We start from the raw sequence: 25740 nt of genomic DNA, 5'->3' as shown, positions 1-25740 counted from the left end.
TTCACTTAACTGTTGAGGCGTATTCACAGGATTTTCTAACAGATATTTTATTATAGCGGCCCGGATATTTCTATGCATTTCATATCTGGGCTGCCCACAATCGGCCTGCCGATTCTGTCAATATCGTGATGCTGTAATCTTTCGTTCAAAATTCTTGAACAGTGAGGACAGGCATCGCCCTCAATAAGGACAAAACTTTCTCTGATTGCACCCGCAAATGGTACATTAATAATTGGTGCTACAACCATATTATGTCTATATCTCTGAGGTACCATCGTAGCTTTTGTCAGAACCACTCAGTTGGTGGATTAAAACAAATACCACCCCAAACGCAAATAGAGCCTCCCCAATAGCAGATGTATACACCCTATAATGTTTATTATACCTCTCTTCTCGTTTCCTCTAAATCAAAATACGGATATCGGAATTATTTATACGCAATCTAGACTCATCGGTAAATAAAGATATTCTCCATTCGTTTATTGTCCAGTTGAGGTATTCTTCAGCACATGTGATATAGTCTTCTAATCTGCGATTAGTACTGGATTAGATGACCGTCTTCTTGTTCTTAAGCCAGTCAGACGCAATCTTATTTGAAATTATCCTTCGAGTGGTGTTACGCAATGTTCTGTTCATACGAGAAGCAGTATATTTTGGGTTCCGTCTAGCAATAATTCGAATATATCGGTATTCAACAGGGTTGGTACTCCGTTGTCGTCCTCCACCGTGAACATTATATGAGGCTATTGTCCTTTTCATGAGCATTTTTCAGTGCGTAACAAATGATAGGAAAAAGGGTAAGTCCGTGAAAATATACATTTATGACATTTATTCTAACATGACATTTTAGTTAAATCTGACAGTTGTTACATTTTATTTTCAATTTGGAATAAAAACAAATCAAATGTGTTTCTTGCATTTATAAAATGGTATTTTCTTTGATTTGTATAGTCTTATAAATTATACGGATTATATTTGTAATATTATTATCTAATTAAAAAAAATTACTTTTTTATTATGGCGCCATCTATCGACAACTAGAATAACTAGAATAAATGTTGTAAATGTCTGTAATCAGTCTGTGGACGTGCCTTTTTTCTGTCACATACAATTTAATGCGTTAGAAAGAAATCGAAAAACTGTGACGCACTGAAAGATGATCATGAGAAAAAGAATACACCATTTGTGACATAACGATTCCAAGATCCGTTTACAACCTTTGTGAAAACCCCTAAACCCCATACGTTGAGCCACTTCCCGTTGCGTTAACCCTTCGTTGATCCACCTCACAATCTTGTGCATTTGGACAATATCTAAACGTTTTCGAGGCGTAGCTTATAACTAATTATTAAAAATACTCCACTATTTAAAACAATTGAACCCAAACTGTGTCAATATCAAATAAAAATATGCGACTTTAATATTCAACTTTTTGCTGATAAAAAAGGGAAAAAACGGATGGCAACAATAACAAAATTTATTTTATTTCGTTTAAAATTTATAACAAAGTCGTGGTATTAATATTATTGAATTTCATTAAATTTCTACAAACTTCGACTCTTTAAGTAGCGTAAATATTACTTTGACCCTTATCAATTGTTGAGCACTGTAACTTTAAAAATGTGCGTCACCTAAAAACTAAAAGTCCGGCTTCTGGCATAATATACACCACCAATTCATTTGTACTTATCAGAAAAATGTACAGTCATTATCTGTGTAACCAAAATCCCTTTGAATAAAATATCATAATTAACATAATATAAAATAAATTAAGAATATATGTGCACTTAAACATGTTATATATTATTTATCAAATATTTCAAGAAAATGTAGATATACTAAATGAAAAAATAAGAATAAATGTATTGTATGTAGGCACATAAATATAACTGATAAGATCAAGAACTGGACAAGTTTTAGAGTAATAACAAAGTAATAATAGGTATAATATTGTACCGAATAAAATACTAATGAGTCAGTAATAAAAATAGAACAATAAACAAAGATGGATATCAGAAGAAAGAAAAATAAAATCGCAATAAATGGTTGTAAGCTTGGTCGAAATCTTGATTTGTGAATTTGGCTAAAAAATATAATCAGATAAGAATAACAAGACAAATATATCACCAACATGAAATTTATGGAATAGTACAAGGATAAAAAAACCGCTAAACGCCGTAAAAATGAGTGGCGCATACAATACCGGGTGTCCACTTATATTTTCCCCCATTTTAACTGCCTATAACTTCTAAACGGCTCAAGATAGAAATATGCGGTTTTCGCTGAAATGTTTTATTTTAGTAAAAGTTTTGTCTGAATGGACTGAATTTTTTATATCGCTTTCAAATACGAAAAGAAAAATGGCGGATTTTAAAAAAAAAACGTTGTTGACTTCTTTTTATTGGAACAGACAGTATATTTTTTTGTAAATTGAAAGAAAGGTCATTCACCTATCCAGCGATATAATGCTTTTCGGGTGTCACATCACTGAGTAATTAATTTTTAAAATGAGAGGTGCAACGTGGATATCACATACCTAAATAACATAATATGTGATTTCCACATTGCATTTCTCATTTTAAAAATTATTTGCTCAGTCATTTGACCACCGATTTAAAAAAAAAATTATATCGTTGGATAGGGAAATGACCGTTTTTTCAAGTTTTTAGGTAAATGACCATTTTTTATGTCGCTTTTAAATAAAAAATGGCGGATTTTTGGAAAAAAAACGTTGTTGACTTTTTTTATTGAAACACCCAGTATATTTTTTTGTAGCTTGAAAAAACAGTCATTTACCTATCCATAGATATTAAATTTTTTAAAATCGGTTGTCAAATGACTGAGCAAATAATTTTTAAAATGAAAGATGCCATGTGGAAATTACATAACATAATATCATTTTGCTTAGTTATGATATTTAGGTATGTGATATCCACGTTGCACCGCTCATTTTAAAAATTAATTACTCAGTGTTTTGACAACCGATTTTGAAGAACTTTATATCGCTGGATAGGTGAATGACCTTTCTTTCAATTTACAAAAAAATATACTGGGTGTTCCATTAAAAAAAGTCAACAACGTTTTTTTTTCAAAAATCCGCCATTTTTCTTTTCGTATTTGAAAGCGATATAAAAAATTCAGTCCATTCAGACAAAACTTTTACTAAAATAAAACATTTCAGCGAAAACCGCATATTTCTATCTTAAGCCGTTTAGAAGTTATAGGCAGTTAAAAGTGGGGAAAATATAAGTAGACACCCGGTATTTCAGCTACAAAAGATCTGATATGAACATTACGTGGCACGAAAATGTATTTTCATTTTGATGTAAAACAAAATTCTAGTTTTATATTAAAAGATTTTTCCATAATATTTGCTCAATTTGAAGTAAAACGCGCCCCAGAAGAGTAACTTTGATACAGTTTGAATTTTGAAACCCTTTTGAGGCGCGTTTAATTCAAATTTAGCAAATATCGTGGAAAAATATTTTAAAACAAAACTAGAATTTTGTTTTGCATCAAAATGAAAATACATTATCGCGCCACGTAATATTCATATCAGATCTTTTGTAGCTGGAATATTGTATGCGCCACTCATTTTTACGGCGTTTAGCGGTTTTTTATTCTTGTATCAGGAGTTACTTGTACATGCTACAAATAGTTTTGTAAATTACTTTGTAAAATATGCAAGTTTGACCACTTATTCTGCGAAAATAAAAAAACATCAGGGTGTTTTTGTGTTTTGTTTTATTATTGCACTTGACTTTCTATAAATAGTCCAGAAAGCCACTGCGCATCCGCTAGGAAAAATATTCTAATTCGGATTTTTTGCACAATCTTACTCAAAAAGGACTCCTTTTAACAAATTTGCATGTTGCCAGGACCAAAAGGTGGTCAAAAATTTTTTAAACGTTTTTTTTTGTTTTTTTCCTAAACTTATTTTTTTTGCATGGAAAAAAGTTTTTTTTAGATTTTTTGGATCATTCCAATCAGAAAAGGTCTTTAGTGACTTTTCTCTAAAAATGATAGTTTTTGACATATAAGCGATTAAAAATTAAAAAATTGCGAAATCGGACATTTTTAACCCTGGAAAACTATGTCAAAAACTGAAAATTTTAATATTGCCAAGGTAGGTAGATATTGTTTAAACATCGATTGATGAAATCCCGAAGAGCTTTTTGTAATACAATATTCAAAACACCTTTGTTTTTTAATTGCTAATCAAGCGTGCGCGACACTATTTTCCACCGACAGTATGGTGCAAATGAAAGGAATAAATTCGTTATTTCGTAAACCGGCGACTTTAAGGAAAAATCCCGAAACAGGTCGATTTTTATTTTTAAGTTATGATATTGTGGCATATATGGTATACTAGTGACGTCATCCGTCTGGGCGTGATGACGTAATCGATGATTTTTCTAAATGAGAATAGGGGTCGTGTGGTAGCTCATCTGAAAGGTTCTTCAATTCTCTATTCAGTAATGTAAACATTTACATAATTATTTATACAGGGTGTCCTTCTACTTCTGTTTTGTCAAATAATTTAATTTAATAAAAATTTTTTGGACACCCTTTATAAATAATTATCTAAATGTTTATATTACTGAATTGACAATTGAAGAACCTTTCAAATGAGCTAGCACACGACCCCTATTCTCGTTTATAAAAATCATCGATTACGTCATCACGTCCAGATGGATGACGTCACTAGTATACCATATATGCCATAATATCATAACTTAAAAATAAAAATCGACCTGTTTCGGGATTTTTCCTTAAAGTCGCCGGTTTACGAAATAACGAATTTATTCCTTTCATTTGCACCATACTGTCGGTGGAAAATACTGTCGCGCACGCTTGATAAGCAATTAAAAAACAAAGGAGTTTTGAATATTGTATTGCAAAAAACTCTTCGGGAATTTATCAATCGATGTTTAAAGAATATCTACTTACCTTGGCAACATTAAAATTTTTAGTTTTTCACATAGTTTTCGAGGGTTAAAAATGGCCGATTTCGCAATTTTTCAATTTTTAGTCGCTTATATGTCAAAAACTATCGTTTTTAGAGAAAAGTCACTAAAGACCTTTTCTGTTTGGAATGATCCAAAAAACCTAAAAATACTTTTTTCCATGCAAAAAAAATAATTTTAGGAAAAAAACAAAAAAAAACGTTTAAAAAATTTTTGACCACCTTTTGGTCCTGGCAACATGCAAATTTGTTAAAAGGAATCCTTTTTGAGTAAGATTGTGCAAAAAATCCGAATTAGAATATTTTTCCTAGCGGATGCGCAGTGGCTTTCTGGACTAAAAGTTACTGACAATTCCATAAATAAATATTTTTTAAACGAGTACTTGTTATAGATTACAAAAGCTTAACTTGGTAACTTTCAATTCGTCTGGAATACTTTTGTTTCTGTTTATTCTTCTAAAATCGCAATATCGGCACACGATCTAAAATGTTCTTGAGGGTCACATCCTGGTCTCGATTCTCCATCTTCACATATACCCCAACTATTTCCTGCAAATCAATTTGAAAGATTTATATAATGGCACGTATTAAAGGAAATGACCAAACTATGCTAGATAATCTCTTGATGATGATGATATAATAAATAAGAGACTGAAAACATTCCTTCACAAAGAAAAATTTCACAAGAGCAAACTGGATTTACCAAAGGTAGAGGCACATGAAAACACGTGTTAAATATAAGACAGACAATCGAAAAATCTAGGGAATTCAATACGCCACTAAATATTAGTTTTGTAGATTATCGTAAAGCAGAGGCGTGCGGTGAAATTTGAACCCAGGGAAGCAATTTATAAAAAATTGTAAAAACTCACTTTTGTAATTTAACTCTCCTACCATTTTTCGCAAACTGGTCTATAACTTCAGTGTACAAACGTGGATATTGTGACATTTTTTTAACCAGATTATTGTCAATTGCTAAAAGGGAAAAATTAGAGAGTCGATCCGGTCCTGTCGAGTTTCGCAAGTAAGTCTTTAGTTGTTTTAGAGTTGAAAAACCACGTTCTACAGAGGCACTAGTAGTTGGAATGGTCAGTACTAACTCGCATAATTTCACTACCTCCGAATATGCTTTGTCCAAAGAAGTTGGTTTTAAAAACATTAGTAACTCACTGGCATTATTTTTCCATTCAATTTGTTGGAATATTTGATCTAAAATCTGATAGTATAGTCGGCGGTAGCACGATTCAACATCTCCAATATTAGCAGTACGTATGTGTTTCCATTTAGACTCAAAACTTGCCATCATATTCTAATTTTTTTACACAGAAACTAATCTCGTTTATCTTGCTTTGCAATACATTAAATAAATTATCCGAGAATAGACATATTTCAGAAAAAAGCAAGATTACAAAATCAAAATAAAATCATTTTTTAAACTATCCAAAAATCCTCTCGAGTTATTTATTATGCTTTCTGTATCCCAGTTTCACCATTCTCCAAAACAGTAATATTTATATACTTATATAAATATTTAATATTTATATAAATAAGTCAATAAAATCAATTTTCATAATTCCACAAAATCAGTCGACGAACCCACCATCGTCAAGTGCTAGTAAATTCCATTTAAATTCACTAAAATATCTTCATGTATGCAATGGACAGAATTGCTTATATATGATAGATATGCCCGAAATTGAACCTCGCTACTCAGCGTGTAACCCCGGTGCTTTTTACATAGGCTGGGGAGAAGCAAATTTAAAATCAGATTATTATGCCGACGTAACTCCGAGTATCACCGCAAAAAGACGATCATGAGTCAGCCGGTCCGCGTATTACAAGGAAAGCTAGAAGCAGCATGCAGCGCTGCTTACGAGTATTTCATCGCGTTGTTATTTACTGTATGACAAAAATAGAGTAAAATGCGTTTGTCTTTTCTGGTTGCTTGCTGCTCCTACTATATAATTATTTTGTCGTATGCAACCCTAAATACTGCTTTTGTATTTGTAAATTTTTTTTAATAATCTCAGTTACAAAGTTGGTACGGTATTACCTACTATGGAAACCTAGGGAAGCAATGCTTCCCTTGCTTCCATGGACCGCACGCCCCTGTCGTAAAGCGTTTGACAGGGTCAAATGGAGACACTTATGGCGAATATTAAAAGAAGTATGCGTGCCAAAACGCCTAATTTCGATTATAACTGAACTAACGAACACACTATCTTCTTCTTAGGGTTCCTGTCCGTTACGAATGTTGGCGATCATTCTGGCTATGGTGACTTTGTTGGGGGATTTCTAGATATGAAAAAAGCTTTTGACATGGTAAGCAGGGAGGGAATATGGCAAAGCTTGACAAATAAGGAAGTGGATATGGAACTGATAACCACAATCCAGAGTTTATATTGCAATGCCATAAATCAGGTAAAAACAGGCAATCTTATTTCCAGCAAATTTACAAATAACGACGGAGTCAGACAAGGAGGGGTATTGAGCCCCCTACTGTTTATCTGTGTAATAGACGAAGTAATTAAAAAATGCTGGCCAAAAACAAAAAAATATACTAGGTATAGGATACAGAAATCTACAACAAATAAAAATCGAAGCTTATGTATTTGCAGATGATATTGTTATTGTGGCAAGAACTGAAAGAGCTCTGGAGGAGAACATAAGAATCTGGGAGGCAGAATTAAAAAATTACAATCTAATAATTAATATGGAAAAAACAAAAGTAATGGCAATATCCAAGAAAGATGTTAACTTAAATATTGAAGGCCAAGACAAAAAAATAGAACAGATAGATACATTTAAATACTTCTTATAAAGTACTTTATATAAATAAAAACTTTTAAAATAAAAAAGAAATAACTAGGAAAACCAAAATGATACTATTTAAAACAATTTACGTACCTATCATTACATATGGAGCAGAGAATTGGGTATTGAACGACAAACAAGAAAAGAGATTGCAAGCAGCGGAAATGAGGTATTTAAAGAAAAGTTGTGGGAGCTAGGAGAATTGATAGCGAAGATATTAGAAGAGAATTAAAAGTAAAATCATTAAAGGAAAAAATTTATGAAAAGAAATTAAAATGGACTGGGCACTTATTTAGAATGAACGACGGCAGACAGGTTAAAATGACATGGGAAGCGAGGCCGATAGGGAAAACAGGAGAGGCCGACCAAGGAAAACGTGGAATACAAGTGTGATGGAAATATTGCAGAATAGAGGAAAATCGTGGCAGGAAGCCAAAGAATTAGCTAGGGACCAAAAAAGTGGCGTAAGTTCGCAGAGAATAACGAGTAAAGAAGACACCTCGACACCTTACGGTATAAGAGGATCATCGATTATGTATGTATGTATGTATGACTTTGTTGGTTGCTACTGCCACTATGGATCAGTTAAAGTGCTTGACATACTTTCAAACAAATTTCATCCAGAACGGGGTGTCAGGCAAGGATGTACCTATATATCTCCACAATTATTCAATATATATGAGGAGACGAGAAGAGCACTTGAAGGATAAGAAAAGGGCATCTCAATAAATGGTCATAAAATAAACAAACTACGTTTCGCAGATGCTAAATGCCCCTTCTTGTAAATAGTCAAGCGGAGCTGATTGATCTTACACGACTGGTCGAAACTGAAAGTCAAATATTTAGTCTGCAATTAAACATACCCAAAACAAAGATCATGATAGTGGATAGACAACATATAGTTGTTCTATTTTATCTTTGCCCATGCGTCATGATTCATCTTCAAACAAGGGAACTTGCACATTTTTTTTTATTAGATAATAATGTTCAGTTTTGTTTAAAAATGAGATTTCCAAAATTTCACGCTTCAAAAACTCGTAATAACTTAGAAATACATATTTAAAGCCTTCTGCGGTATCAAATAGTTCAAACGGCCCGTGACGTCACATAGTTTTGCATTAGTTTTTATTATGGTTATATTTCGCTGTGTCTAGGTACACGCTAACGTGTACGCAAATAAAAAAGTTAGGTAGACGCGAATTAATTTTCATCAAGCCAGTGACGTCATTATTTAGCTTGCGCAGTGACTATATATTTTAGTACATGCTATTTTGATATGTTTAGTGTTTGATAGAAAAATATTTGTTAAGGGAAGGGAAGCAAAACTATTCAGATGTTTCAAATTTAATTGTAATAAATCAATGTATACAGTAGGAAAAATGAAAGAATACCCATGACCGAACATATAAAACACGCTGTATTTTCCTGTCACCGTGTCACACAAAAAATTGGCCAGCGCAAGTACATTTAATAATTATTATTACATGTAAGTACTTGCCCTAGGCAATTTTTTTTGTGACACGGTGACACGAAAATACAGCATGTTTTATGTGTTTTTCATGGGCATTCTTTCATTTTTCCGACTGTATATATAAAAGTATATATTTAGGTTAGCAAAATAATTATATGTATTTAGTTGACATGACATGTAGGTACAAAATATTGTTAAAATAATTTTTATACTTAAGTGAATTATTATAATCAACTATTCTAAATGCAAAATTAGCCACAATTTAACTAAAAAAATTATTTTATTAACGTTTAGACGTCCAAATCGGATGTCATTGTCAAAATACAAAAATTAGTCAGATTAAATAAATTATTAGAAAAAATTTTTTACTAAGCAACAACATTTTTGTTTAATTTAATAATATTTTGTATTTTGACAACGACATCCGGTTTAGACGTCGAAACGTTAATAAAATCAATTTTTTAGTTAAATTGTGGCTTAGTTCCCATTTAGAATAGTTGATTACACAAATGCCACAAGGATAATAGCTTCAGAACAAGTTAATTATTATTGTGAAAACTTTAGGTCTTCCTTTTATTTTAATCTTTTACGGTAATACTATTTCATTTATAACTAAAAAAATATATATTAATTTATAGTCTCTTATCTTTTTCGTACTGTTTTAAAATGTTCTTAAACTCATTAAAAGAACTAAATAATTGTCCACAGTCCGTAGTTAATTTAAAAACAAACACTAAACAAATAAAAAATAAGAAATCATTGACACTCTAACTTTTTTATTTGCGTACACGTTAGCGTATACCTATATACGTATACTAGACACAACCTTATATTTAGGTATATTCTTCTTCTCCTTCTTTAGTTTATTGGCCTCCACCTGCTTAGGTATTTGGCAAGCTCATCGTCGTGGAATAAGTCAAAAATATTTATATTCTAATGACATTTATCGTATGTCATTGTAATAATATATACCAGTTTGTTAAAATTGTAGTTTTATACTGTTTTTGAAGGAAAGGAACGAAGGATGACTATTGAAAATAAAACTATTTTGTAAAAGTACAAATTTTCTATGAATAGTTCAAACGACCAAAAACACTTGTAACGTCACATAAATGTATTTTCTACTGACGTTTGTAACGTCTAATTTAAAATTCTGTTTACTTTATTGGAAAAATGTAAATGTAAAACCAAGTGACGTCACGACGCGTTTTGGACCACCTGTTTTAATTTGAATTTTTAATCGTCTTTAGGGGCCAAACGAAAGACAAACAAAACTTTTTTATCTTTGATACATGTTTTAAATTATGTTCTGTTGTGATTTATAACATTTTTTTCGAATTTAAAAATTTATGCAAGTTCCCTATTAAATCAAAACATTTTTTTTATTATCTCCCTTTATTGACAATCAGATATAAAACAAACATCTATAAGTCAATTTGTTGGTCTTACATTAAATTAAATTATTGTAAATGTGGTGACGTGGAGAGGTAAACATCCAGCGATGTTTCCTCAGTTACCTCTTAGGTCGGAGGGCCAGCTTCTTCTGAGTCTTCTATTGTGGACAGGTTGCAGTAGTGGATGAAGTAGTGGATTAGGATGGTCTTCTAGTTTGTTGTGGTGTTTTCTGTTGTTTTCTCGGATGACTTCGGTTACATATGGAATTTTTAGATCTGTGTGTAGAGTTTGGTTTGATACTTACCATGGTGCATTAACTATTGCTCGAAGTATCTTGGATTGCGCTCTCTGGATAATCACAGTATTGGATTTGCTAGCACAGCCCCACAGTTCAATGCCATAAGTCCAGATTGGCTTTATCACTGCTTTATATATTAGCAATTTGTTTTCTTTGAAAGGTGGGATTTTCTTCCAATGAGCCAGTAAAGTTCTTTGGTTTTTAGGTCAAGTTTGCATTCTTTTCTTTGTTATATGGTGTTTCCAGTTAAGTTTATTGTTAAAGTGTAGCCCTAGATATTTGACTTGATTACTTTGTGGTATTTTTATTTGATTGATGGTTACTGGTGGGCAGGTTCCAGTCCGGAGAGTGAATGTTATATGGGATGATTTTGTTTCGTTTACCTTAAACTTCCACTTCTTCAGCCATATTTCAAGTGAGTTTAGATGCTTTTGGAGATTTTGTGTTGCTGCAATAGGATCGTCATGCTTGGCAAAAATAGCAGTGTCGTCTGCAAATGTCCCGATGGTTGTTTTATCATTTGTAGGCAAGTCATATGTATATAGTATGTACAATAATGGCCCTAGTATGCTCCCTTGTGGTACGCCAGAGTGAATAGGCTTGTATTCCGAGACTTCTTCATTAACTTTTACTTCAAACTGCCGTTCGTGTAGGTAGGCTTTCAGTAGGTTGTAGTAACTTGCTGGGAGAATTCTTTTTATTTTGCATAACAAGCCTGGATGCCAGACTTTGTCAAAAGCCTGACTGATGTCTATAAAGGCTGCTGTGCAGTACTGCTGATTTTCAAGTGACTGGTTGATGGCGTTGACTATGCGATGGCATTGTTGTATCGTTGAATGGCTTTGTCGAAATCCGAACTGATGATCTGGGATCCAATTTTGTGGATTTATTTCTGCATTTATTCTGTTTAGGATAAGTCTTTCAAGCAACTTGGAGATTGTTGGTAATAAGCTGATAGGCCTATATGATGAGACATCTAGAGGGTTTTTGCCAGGCTTTGGTATCATAATTATTTGTCCAATTTTGAGTGCTTTGGGCCAGTAGTCAAAATATAAAGTGAAACATTCGTCGGTGTGTATACATAGTATATAGTAGACAGTAGGTATACACAATGTATATACATATCGACGCATGGGCAAAGATAAAATAGAACAACTATAACAACGATCCACACATAACCACTATTGACCGGTTTGAGGTTGTGAGCTCATACTTATATCTGGAATCATTGATCACAAACACTGGGTCATTACAGGAAGAGATTAAACGTAGATGTGATCTAGCAAATGTTGCCACATCAAAAATGATCAGAATATGGAAGGACTGTCTCAAGAGCGTTAAAGATGAGGCTGATCAACTGCTTAATATTCCCAATACTGACCTACGGATGTGAATCTTGGACCCTGAGAAAATCGGAAAGAAGAAAGATAGACGCCACTGAAATGTTCTGTTGGAGACTAAAGTTACGAATTCCTTGGACTGACCGTAGGACAAATAATTCAATTTTAAGAGAACTAAAAGTTAGCTCCAGTAAAGTCCATCTCCAACAATTAAAATACTTTGGACATGTTATTAGAGCAAACACAGAAAACATGGAGACACTCATTATACTACGAAAGGTGTAAAGCCGAAGATCACGAGGAAGATCCCCAATAAGATAGATCGATTAAATTACAGGAGTATGCAAAATACCTATGCAAAAGAAATGACCAGAGACAGAGATCTTTGAAGACAGGCCCCTCCGGGGGATCAAGATTAAAGAAAGAGACTCTTTTGATGATATACACTGGTGTTGGAAAGAAACCAGAGACAAAGAGAAGTCTCCCTATTAGCGCATAGGCAATTATACACTAACTAGTGGACCATAAATATAAATACCAAAGAATAGTGACAGCAAAACACCTGAAAACAACTGAGATGTCAATATAAGAGGAAGCTTTTACCGACAATTCCAAGTTGCAATAAACGAGGCCCCACAAAATGATCATGTATATAATCAATGGCAATTTAAAATTTAAAATTTTATGCAAGTTCCCTATTATGCGTATTAGTCTATGAGTTTTATGATTTGTGTTCGATGTACACCTTGTCATACATTGCAAAAGTTCTTAAAGTAAAGATTTAATAATTATATACAGTGCTAGTGAAAAGTCCGTACCCCCCTCGTATCTTTTGAACGGTTTTACCTATAATAGTGAAATTTGGAGGGAGGAAATAAACGGACGTAAGTTATTTAACTAGTCATGGCAGGTGACGTAATAGTGACAGATGACTTTACAGCGTCACTGTGACAGATAATTTCAAATGAGACCCTATGGCAAGTGATACCTCGTTTGAAAGGTGTTGAAAATACCTATTCAGTCATACTAATTTTGTTTGAGTTTAAGCTAATTTTAAAAAATAAATGAAATAAATATAAAATTGTAGTTTCGCATTTAATTAATGAAAATTAAAAATTCCGCCTATGATTACTTGTCAAAAAGGTTGACGTTGACATAAAAACTACTAGAGAATTGAAAAACGTCAACTTTTTGACAAAAAAACCATAGGCTGACATTTGAATTTTTATTAATTAAATGCGAAACTACAACATTATTTATTTAATTTATTCACCAAAATCAAAATCAACTTAAACCCAAAAAAATTAGTATGGCTGAATAGGTATTTTGAATACCTTTCAAACGAGGTATCACTTGCCATAAGGTCCCATTTAATATTATCGGTCACAGTGTCTCTGTAACGTCATCTGTCACTATTACGTCACCTATCATGACTAGTTAAGAAGCTTACGTCCGTTTATTTCCCCGCTCCAAATTTTACTATTATAGGTATAACCGTTCAAAAGTTACGAGGGGGGTACGGACTTTTGACTAGCACTATATAATACCGGGTGTCCACTTATGTTTTCCCCCAATTTAACTGCCTATAACTTCTAAACGGCTAAAGATAGAAATATGCGGTTTTCGCTGAAATGTTTTATTTTAGTAAAAGTTTTGTCTGAATGGATTGAATTTTTTATATCGCTTTCAAATACGAAAAAAATGGCAGATTTTTGAAATAAAAGTTGTTGACTTTTTTTTAATGGAACACCCAGTATATTTTTTTGAAAATTGAAAGAAAGGTCATTCACCTATCCATCGATATAAAGTTTTTCAAAATCGGTTGTCAAATCACTGAGTAATTAATTTTTAAAATGAGGGGTGTAACGTGGATATCACATATGTACCTAAATAACATAACTGAGCAAAATGATATTATGTTATGTGATTTCCACATTGCATCTCTCATTTTATAAAATTAATTGCTCAGTCATTTGGCAACCGATTTTAAAATTTTTTATATCGCTGGATAGGTAAATGACCGTTTTTTCAAGATACAAAAAATACACTGGGTGTTTTAATAAAAAAAGTCAACAACGTTTTTTTTTCGAAGATCCGCCATGTTCTATTTAAAAGCGATATAAAAAATGGTAATTTACCTAAAAACTTGAAAAAACGATAATTTGTCTATCCAGCGATATAAAAAATTTTAAAATCGGTTGTCAAATGACTGAGCAATTAATTTTTAAAATGAGAGATGCAATGTGGAAATCACATAACTTGCTTAGTTATATTATTTAGATGTGTGATATCCACGTTGCACCTCTCATTTTAAAAATTAATTACTCAGTGATTTGACAACCGATTTTGAAAAACTTTATATCGCTAGATAGGTGAATGACCTTTCTTTCAATTTACAAAAGAATATACTGGGTGTTCCATTAAAAAAAAGTCAACAAAGATTTTTTCAAAAATCCGCCATTTTTTATTTCGTATTTGAAAGCGATATAAAAAATTCAATCCATTCAGACAAAACTTTTACTAAAATAAAACATTTCAGCGAAAACCGCATATTTCTATCTTGAGCCGTTTAGAAGTTATAGGCAGTTAAAATGGGGGAAAATATAAGTGGACACCCGGTATAGTACGTTGTTCTTCCTGCTATTATTACCTGTTTTGTAAGTCCATCTGAAAACACATCTCTCACATTTAAATTCTGGTAACTGAACTTTTTGATACAATATATAATCACTTTCGACTACTCGATAATTAGCTGAACCATCTTCAAGGAGTAAGTCCTGGAAACAATCTTCACCTGGTTCAGGGGCATTGGGATCTTCAAGTTGACAGAGACTAAAATAATAAAAGGATTAAAATAGCATGTGTGTGTGTGTGTGTGTGTGTGTGTGTGTGTGTGTGTGTGTGTGTGTGTGTGTGTGTGTGTGTTTGTGTTTTATTTGCACTGGTTTTAGCAACCAACTGGCCAGTCAATGTGTTTTGAGTTCTCTCTTTTACAAAATATGTGCCTAGTATCTACATTTAAAACTATTACTACTACTAAGTTTTTTACTCTGTTTTTTTTTATTATATTTTTTACAATTATTTTTTTATTATATTTTTTTTTATTTAGTTTTTTTTTTGTTTTGTTAGGTATCTTTTTGTATATTTTTTTACTACGCTAAGACATATACCCGATTCAACACCTCGGATGTTTAGATCTTCGTAACTTTTTATTTTATTTTATTATTTTTTTATAATTTTTTTATCGGAGCTTTAATTTTAAACAATTAATATAGGCTATTGATTATGTACTATAGAAAGGAACTACAACGTTAACGGAGTTTTATTATTTCATATGGTCAATGAATCTCTATATATGAAAAAACCGCAGAGTGCTACCATTTAAAGGGGTGCGTTTTTGAGAAATGGGTGAATTAGTCCCTGGGCACAGGTTACATTAGGTTGAGTTCTATGCACTTTTGGTACAAACACGTCTACATAAAAATTGTTTCTGGTTAAATTTCCTATCTAAATATAACTTTTTAAAGTCAAAGATACCTTTTTTTACAAAAATATATTCAAAACAAAAAGCACAAAGAAACCCAAAAGAAAGAAATTTCGTTTTTTGTTCCATAACTTTTGTCCACGGGGATATAGGTATAGACATTGCTTCACAGGAAAAAAACTTACATATTTTTTTTAAATGACGTTTGATAGAGGTCATTAGGATTTACAGTTTTCGAAATATGATTTTTCAAAGTTCGCCACTCACAGCAATTTTGGGCAATTTTCCTTGTTATTTCGCAAAAATTGTTCTGAAACTTTTTTCTAAGTAACTTTAGGCATATGCAATGGTACATGTAAGAGGAATAGAAATCAATTACCTTTAAAATGTTCTGCTGTATAATGTTGTACGACTTCTTTTAAAGAGGTTATCTTTTTCAAGACTTTATAGTTTTAACAAGTTTTTATATTTTTTTACGATTATTTTTTAAATTTCCCATTATAACTTTTTTTTCTACATTTAGGTATATATTATATTATAAAAAAGAAAGCTTATTCTGTGTACTTTAAAATGGCGTATTTTAAAAAATTCTAGGATTATTTTTGAATAAGATATGCTTTTTCAAAATGTAATAAGTACTTGCAACGATTTTTGATTTTAGGATTATTTTTTAAATTCCTCATTATAACTTTTTTATGTGATTGTGCGTTATGATTGAATCTTATTTTTTATAGGTAATACTTTGGATCCACTTGACTCGGCCGGGCAAACTTCAAAATATGGATTAATTCCAATATTTACTGTCAAAGCTCCTGCACCACAATCTTTGCTTGAAAAAATAGCATGTAAATGTACCAAAGAATGTACAAAAAACTGCGGTTGTAAGAAGATATGAATTAGTTGTTCAATATTCTGCAAAGGGTGCATGTGCATGGGTACTAATTGTGGGAACTCTAAGATAACTGAGGTGCCAGAGGAAGATATTGCAGAATGCTAACAAAGATGTGGACTTTAAATTTTGAAAATTTTTTAAATGTCAACGTTTAAATAATTTTAACTAAAGTGATGTTTTCTAAGACTAATATTTATGTAATTTTTGTAAAAGAAATAATTTTAAATAATTCAGGTAAAAAAATATCAAAGAATCACTCGGTTTCCATTACATATTTAAATATAGATGATACACCATTTCAAAGAACAAAAAGTAAGCCCTCTTTATTGAGCAATATATAGTATATTCATGTACAAGAAAAAAAAGTTATAATGAGAAATTTCAAAAATAAACGTAAAGAATGTAAAAAATAATATTTTTTATATTAGGTATTCTATAATATTATTTTATTTTTATATTATATTATAAAAAGTCGTTAAAAATATAAAACCTTGAAAAACCATAATCTTTTTAAAAAAAAGTCGTACAACGTTATACAGTAGACCATTTTAAAGGTAATTGATTTCTATTCCTATTACGTCTACCATTGCGTATACCTAAAGTTACGTAGAAAAAGTTACAGAACAATATTTGCGAAATAATAAGGAAAATTGCCCAAAATTGCTGTGAGTGGCGAACTTTGAAAAATCATATTTCGAAAACTATAAATCATAATTATCTTTACTAAACAACATTTTTAAAGAAGAAATATGCAGGTTTTTTCTGTAAAGTAATGTCTATACCTATATCCTCGTGGACAAAAGTTATGGGACAATAAACAAAATTTCTTTCTTTTGGGTTTCTTTGTGCTTTTTCTTTTGAATATATTTTTGTAAAAAAAAGTATCATTGACTTCAAAAAGTGATATTTAAATAGGAAATTTAACCAGGAACAATTTTTATGTAGATATGTTTGTACCAAAAGTGCATAGAACTCACCCTAATGTAACCTGTGCCCAGGGACTAATTCACCCATTTCTCAAAAACGCACCCCTTTAAATGGTAGCACTCCACGGTTTTTCCATATAGAGATGTCCATTGACCATATGAAATAATAAAACCCCGTTAACGTTTGTAGTTCCTTTTAGCTGTCTTATTTTGAATATAATCAATAGCCTAATATGGCTGTATAAAATTTTATATAAGTACATCTATTTTTTTATTCTAAAAGATATAATATATATTTTTATTTAAAACAAACTACATTTTAGTGATAATGCTAATACAACATAGTTTTTCTATGGATGCTATACAATGTGCAACTTCTCTCACTACTTACATACATTCAAAACGAACAATTTCTCAGGCAGTGAGAAAAGTCGGCCATTGCAGTGAGAAATATTTTTTCTCACGGGTTCACCGCCGGTTTACATATATATGATCGCCATTTCCATGGTAACATGCACAATACAAACACAATTATTTTTGTCAAACAACTTGTCAAAAAATATCAAAAATTACCTTTTCAGACTGTTCAACTGTGAATTATAATTTTAAATAAATAAAGTATATAAATATTAAGAATATTAAATACCTATGTGTATATATGTATTTTATTTCAATTTAGGCATATAATATACCTAAAAGCACCTAAATTATTTAATTTTGAATTTTGAACTCTTGACAAAAACGCATCCATAGAAAAAGTACAGTGTACAACACGAGAGGAAAATGACATATTTCTCTCTCGCTTGATTTGCGGCACTCGCCTCGTGCCTCGGCTCATGCCAACAAACTTCTGCGCTCGTGAGAAATATGTCTTTTTTCTCTCTTGTTGTACAATATACTATATTTAATAGTTTGATATGCTTTTGTCATTTTACGGAACTTAGGGAAATATGTTGCTGATTTAAGTTGTAAAAGGAGATAGTTTTATAGTTTTTTACGGAATATAATATAGATTTCTTTACTAACTCAGGGGATCGGTAAATAGACATCAAAGGTTGAATTTCTGGTGGAGTAGACATGATTAGGCCTTGCTGGAAAGACATGTAGGTGTTTACGAATTAAGCAAACTGTTCCTAAAATACAAACAGCTTTGGCAGGTACAGCTAAAATACCTATATAAAGATGGAAGTGTTAAAATTCCTTGATTTTTGAAGTAACTTCTGAAATGTGCTGTTCTTCTTAGACCAAACAGATATCTTATTGCATTTCTTTGAAATTTAAAAATAACGCCAGATTATCGACACTTGAACAAAGAAAAATATGTTATTTTTGAAGATGTTACATTGATTTCCTTCGAAACAGATCTCATTGTATAGCAAGCTGAGGCGAGTTTCTTAATTAACAAATCGATAAGAAGGTACCATTTGAGGTTGCTTTTTAAAAAAATACCAAGAAATTTTACAGAATTAACGGTACTGATCTGGCAGTTATTAAGAAGCAAGGGTTGAAGAGCTCCTTGATATGATAATGATACTGTTTTATCCACGTTGAAAGGGAGTAAATTAGACTCAGACCAGGCTTTTATCCTAAGTAGATCAAAAGTTATAGTTACATGAAGAGTTGCAATAGTTGAGTTGCTCCAACTGATACTGGTATCATCATCAAAAAGAAAAAGATTTCCATTGATTTTTAAATTAGTGATGTCATTTATGAAGATAAGGAAAAGTGGATGACCCAATATTGAACCTTGTAATATGAATGTTAATTTGGCAATAGAAAGACAAACAAAAAGTCCTAGTTGGTATATACATACAGTCGAACCCGCTTATTAGAAAACCGGTTAAAGGAAAATGCCGGTTTACGGAATAGAAATTTGAGGTCCCGAAACATTTATACATACCAGCAACCAATGATCGGTTATTAGAGTATCCTGGTTATAGGAATACTTTTACTTGGTATGAAGGCTATTCCAATAAGCGGGTTAGACTGTATTATAAAAAATATAATACGAAGTAAAATATTAGAGACTATATCGGAGTATAAGATGCAGCAAAGCATGACAAAAAGTAAAAGAAAATATTATTTACTATCTTATTACAAAAACAAAAAAAATATATCAGCAAGTCAATATATTTGACTTCTAGCTTATTTTTCATCTTAGTAATAATCTAAAATTGTTTTACCTATACGTGAAGTTTCCAAGATGATTCGCAGTTAATACAATTAGAACCTCAATAACCGAACCTGGAGCATAAGTCCCGGCGATAATGCCTTGGCCATATATTCCAGTATTTTCATTTGCTTGTGGATGAGGATCTGTATAAGGATCCCCGCATACACCACACTTGCCACCATTCAGTTCATTTTGAACCTAAAACATTTTTGTTTTACTAATTATATTTGCTGTAAAAATTACTAAACACATGTCTTTAAACAAATAATTGAGTTTTTTTTATTTAGCTAATGTCTCGACAACTAATGGCCATTGGCATGGTAGCTACGGTGAATTTTTGCAGTTAGGTAGCTAGTGTCATGTGTAGTGTGTGTGTTGAGCAAGTGTCTTGTTACTCTGCAAAAGACGCTGATTGTATCCGAACGTCTGCGGTCCCTCCGGTGAGTACCGATCCCACAAGGACAGAAACTATTTTCATTTATTAATTTATAATAAACGAAAAATCTCTGACCCTGGTGAGATTCGAACTCACGACCATTCTGACCTTTCGATCCAAAGGTAGGCGTTCTTACCACTGAGCCACAGAGGGGTTGAAATAATTGAGTTAGTCAAAAAATGTCAATCCGAAGTATTCAATCATAAATTAAACCCACTCTACATTGTAAGTTGTTTGTGGGGTTATTTACCTTCCGGTAAAACTAGATCATTTGCAAAATATTAGAACAATAATTTCATAATGCGAATATTAAATACAGAGCGTTTACTTTTTAATTAGATATTATACCACAGTGAAGGAAGCGCTAAAATCGACAACATTGCTTATTATTCCACTACCACCATAGTATCCTTGCCTAATAGTCCATCAGCAGATTCAAACGAGTACATCATTTAGTCTAGAGTCTAGACAAATTAATATATTTTATTACCACCAAAAATGAGATGTTTTAACCAAATAATGCTTCAAATATGATGCGCAGAAATTGTCCTTAAAAGTAGAAAAAAGTTTAATTTCTCTTTATTGTATAATAATTTTAACTGTACGATGTATATGGAAGTGTTTATGTTTAACTTTAAGTTCTAAAATGCCTAGTTTAAACGAGTAGGTAACCTAATACGATTGTTAAAATACCGGCAAGTTGTTATCTATAAAGCGGCTAAAATTGTATTTTAACTGTATGTAGTATTATGTTTCAATTTATCAATCAAAGATAGAGTAAAAATTTTTATTTTTTTTTTAATAAATATAACGCGGGCACATAAATTTGATAAGTTTGAAAAAAGTATATTGATTTGTAAATATTTATTAGAAGTTAGCTTTCAACGCACGGTGGTTTCTCCTTAATGAATTTTTCCATGAAGAATATTAAAAACATTTTTTGTAAGTAAAAGTGAAGTGAAAGTTATTTAGGATTATTATTTTAAACCGATTGTTTATTACGGGAAAGGTCAAACCACAGGTAGATGTAATTATTAGTTTTTAGAAAAATAGAGGTAAAGAGAATTGGAATTTTAAATATGTTTGTTTAATGATAGGAATATTTAGATAATTTCCGAAAAGTAATAAGTTTTGAGTAGAAGTATTTTTTGATAGAATGACTGGATTTTTTCGAATGAACAGAGGAAGAGTGGAGAGAGAAATGTTTCTGATTGGCTTGGCAATTTGGAATGGGGAAAGTTTTGTTTGAATGTTGAGACAGTTTGGAAAAGAAAAGATTAGTGTGTTACCGGCAGCCGAGAGAAGCAGTCAAAAGTTTTCGTGAGTAGTTCAGAAGCAAGTACTAGTGGTTGTGTTGATAAGTGAGAGTAGCTGAAAAGTGGAACGAGAGACAAATCAAATCGAGAAGAAATACCTCTTTGATTCTGTAAAATCCAAGAGAGTAAGTTACAAGAATTATCGTTATTAAAATTATTTGTGACACCAAGTAAAAAAGATACTTGGGTCTCAGGAGATTATTGTTGAGAGAAAGAGAGGAGAAAGTTTTGGAGCTTATTGAACGAGTACTGGCAAAAAGAGGCCTAGCTTGTGTTTTGGAGAAATAGTTGCTGGTATGCTGCTGGATTTTTGCTGAGAACGGAGAGGACTTTGATTGGTAGCCTAACATAATCAACAAGGAGGAGCTGTTTGGGTCAAAAGGAGACATCATTGTGTGTGAATCAAAAAGGTCAGTCAATAACCTATGTGATAGATTTTCTTTATAATCAGAAGTTAATTTTTTTACGTAAAAGCATATACATTTAAGATTCCAACATTTCAAAAATTTAATAGGAAGTATAAGTAATTTGCGAATACCAAATTTGTTTGTTTAGCTTGTTTTTTATTAAGGGTATCAAGAACAAAGCGATAAATATTTGTTTGAATTAGATTAATTTATATGGTAAAAGTTTCTTTTGGACAGTTATGCCCACAGGATTTAATTAATAAATTTATAGAGCATTGCTTTTGATAATAAAGGTATTTGTATGTGTTTATTTATGATTTTTCTATTTATTTCCTTTTCCTACTTTATCCCGATAAGGATCAACTAAGAGATACTGAAGCCACGAGAAAGGATAAGTATAACCTAAGAGAATTTAATTAAATTTTTTTTTGACAAAAGGCCCCCTGAGATTTTTTCTTAATATTTTTATGTATGATTTGCGTTAATTAAATAATTGATCAAATAAATAATAATTAATATAAAAGTAATAGAAAGCAGATCATAACAGTAGTTTTCGATTTATTTGAAAAAAAAGGGAATTTTGTGTACAAATACAAAACCTAAAGATGTACAAAATTTATCTACTCGTTCAGATAGTAACAGTATGTTATTAAAATCACTTTATCAATTTTTCTCTCATTAGTGTTTATTGTATAGTATATAAACTATTGTAATCACTGAATACATGGTCAGTTAAAAATAACCCTATTAATTTAATTAATAAATAATTTAAGAAACTCACAAGTAACGATTCTCCAAGAATATTCAAAAACTAAACGACCACCTCTGTTTCACCTCTATTTCACAGATGAAATTAATACTCTATGACTCTATCCCGTCTACACTCTTAATGGTTATATGTCTATAAATTATAATAATAAAGCATAGCTTATGGAATTAAAGTATGTGGGAAGCCGGCAGTGTTGCCATTTTATGTCCGTTTATCTAATTGAAAACTAAACGCAGTGTATGTATGAAAGCACCGCGGGCCAAATGTAGAAGTTGTCTGCCTTTTTGATGAATTGTTGTTTTATAGTGTGAGCACATAAATTGGGGTTGAACTCTTTTGTGTACGTAGTCTATCGGAAGAATTACCTTAGTGAATACGTTTAGTAAGTGTGATTAGTTAGTTTAGCGAGATTAAAATGGATAAGAACGAACACGGCAGAAGACAGAGAGAACTACGAATTAATGAGAAATGAGGGCAAAAAACAGAAAACAAAAAAGACAATGGATATATCTAAAGATTCAGGAAATAGAGAACGAAAAATACAACAGAAATTCAAAAAAATTCTATAATAAAATAAAAGAAAAAAATAGAACATTCAAAGGTAAACTAAAAGGAATAAAAAACAAACAAGGAAACATTGTAGACGAAGAGAAAGAATATAAAGAAATATGGACAAATCACTTTAAAGAATTACTAATTGAACCAGTTATAAATGATGAAATAGAAGAAGAGGACGAAGAAGAAACGATCACACAGGAACCATCATTAGAAAAAGTAAAAGATATTTTAATGGAGGGAAATAATGGAAAGGCACCTGGGAACGACAGACAAAAATCTAGAACTAATAAAATACGTTAAACGTTGCCTATAAAATATTATCGTCAATAATACAAAAAACATTAACGGCTGAAGCAAAAAATATCATAGGACAATACCAATGCGGCTTCACAAAAGGCAGATCGAAAACACATGCAATAGATGCCATTAAACAAACCATTGAAAAATCACACGAACATCAACATGAAACAGAAATATTATTTATACACTTTGAACAAGCCTGTGACTCAGCAAAGAGAAAGGAAAATAATGAAAGCCCTAAAATATCAAGGTAAAAAAGTAAGTAGGTAAAAAACTAAGAAACCTGATAAAAAAGTCAATGAACAAATCAAAAGTCAGTATTCCAACACAAAAAGGGGAAACAGAAGAATTCGAAATAAATAAAGGAGTGAGACAAGGTGACTCACTGTCATCAAAACTATTTAACCTGGCAGTAGATTTTATGTTAAGAAAGATCTGCAAGGAAAACCTAAGAGCATCAGGTTACCAATTAATGGCCTATGTAGATGATATAGCGATAGTAACAAAAACAAGAAAAATCATGAAAAAGTTATTAATGGAGATTGAAGAAGAGGGAAAGAGGATGGGACTAAGAATTAATAAAAAGAAAACAAAACTACTGAGACTCGGAAAAACAGAACAAAACAGAGAGATAAGGACAGGAAATAAAACAATCTAGGAAGTACAAAAAATTTAATACCTGGGTGTTATGATAAACAACAAAGAGGAAAGAAGAACGGAGATCGAAGAAAGAATATCTGCGACAAACCGGATACACTAAACAAGTAGAAAACTACTAAAGAGTAAAATATTGACCAAACAAACAAAAATGAATATATTATTATATAAAACAATAATAAGACCAATAACATTGTATGCAGCTAAAACGATGACTATGACAAAAAAGAAGAGAAATTAAGGATAAATGAACGAAAGATATAATAAGAACAATACTGAGTCCAGTGAGAATCGAAGAACAATACTATAGAAGGAGAACGAATAAAGAAATTTTAGAAGAATCAAATGGATAAGATATAGTAAAGAAAATAAAAGTCCAAAGAACCAACTGGCTGGGTCATATATACAAGACCAGAATCAGTATCAAAAGCTATGATATTATGGCAACCAGGAGGAAAAAAGAGACGTGGTCGACCCAGAACGAAATGGTTAACTGAAGTAGAGGAGGACCTAAGAGGGGCAGGAATAACAAAATTCAAAGAGAATGCAATAGACCGGAAGAAATGGAAACATATTAGAGAACAAATACAGTGATCATGGGGACTGATCCACCCCGTAAAATGGACCTAGAGAGCGAAAGCGGTGAAACCTCACATGGGGTGTTAATCCATATACTATAATACGTGTATATTAAATTTACAATCAAGATGCAGTAGAAATAAACAAACCAAGACACGTTAAATGCTACTAGGAGCACTCCCGAATCATAATTTACAATGTATATACATTGTAAATCGAAAATCATGATTTTCAAAGTTTATATATATATATCGGGTGTTCTACAGCATTCGCCGTTTCCCGCATCCTATTCGCCATGCTTTTCGGTCACGAATATCTTCCTCGTTGAGTTGTCTACTGTTCATTGCTTTCTCTACATCTTGTATCCATGTTCTCTTCGGTCTGCCTCTTTTTCTTCTCTCGGGTGGTACATACTGGATCATTTTCTTGGGCCATCTTGTTGGTCCCATTCTCTGGACATGCCCGTACCATATTAATCTTTTTTGTTCTATTCTGTCTATAATATCCTTTTCTACTTCCATTCTTTCTTTTATTTCTTCGTTTGGGATATGCTGCAGTTTAGATATTCTGCAGCTTCTTCTAAGCGCGTCCATTTCTAAAGCTTGAAGTCTTTTATTTTGTCGGTCTTTTACTTCCCACACTTCCGAGTTGTACAGGACAATTCCTTCCACGATAGTTTGGTAGATTTTTTTCTTTGTCTGATTTTGCAGTCCTGTACTCCACCAAATGCCATTTAGCTGTTTTATAGCTTTTCTTCCTTGGCTTATTCGATATTCTATATCTTGATCGCATGTGGAGTTTTTGTCAAAAATTGAACCTAGATATTTAAATTCATCACATCCTTTTATGTATTCCCCTTCTAATTCTAAGTCTTCAGTATCACCTCCGACTACAAGGTATTCAGTTTTCTCCATGCTCATTTCCAAACCCCATTTTTGGTACTCCTCTTTCAATTTTCT

General features: G+C 31.9%; 1 protein-coding gene across 1 annotated transcript in view; it reads right to left on the bottom strand.

Annotated features, from left to right (window-relative positions):
- Positions 1-1461: 1461 nt before the first annotated feature.
- Positions 1462-25740, bottom strand: part of LOC126882922 (uncharacterized) — a 29812-nt gene continuing 5533 nt past the window's right edge. Inside the window, exons 2-4 of the mRNA XM_050647999.1 lie at positions 19770-19957; positions 14935-15116; positions 1462-5515 (exon numbers count right to left, since the gene is read on the bottom strand). Of these exons, the coding sequence (XP_050503956.1) occupies positions 5415-5515; positions 14935-15116; positions 19770-19957 (471 nt within the window). The 3' untranslated portion in view covers positions 1462-5414. The remainder of the gene's footprint in view (positions 5516-14934; positions 15117-19769; positions 19958-25740) is intronic.

The sequence above is a fragment of the Diabrotica virgifera genome, chromosome 4, assembly GCF_917563875.1.
Source record: "Diabrotica virgifera virgifera chromosome 4, PGI_DIABVI_V3a".
In the NCBI taxonomy this organism is placed as follows: Eukaryota; Metazoa; Arthropoda; class Insecta; order Coleoptera; family Chrysomelidae; genus Diabrotica; species Diabrotica virgifera.
Note: the sequence above shows the minus strand (reverse complement) of the source record. Positions and strands in the feature narration are given on the sequence as shown.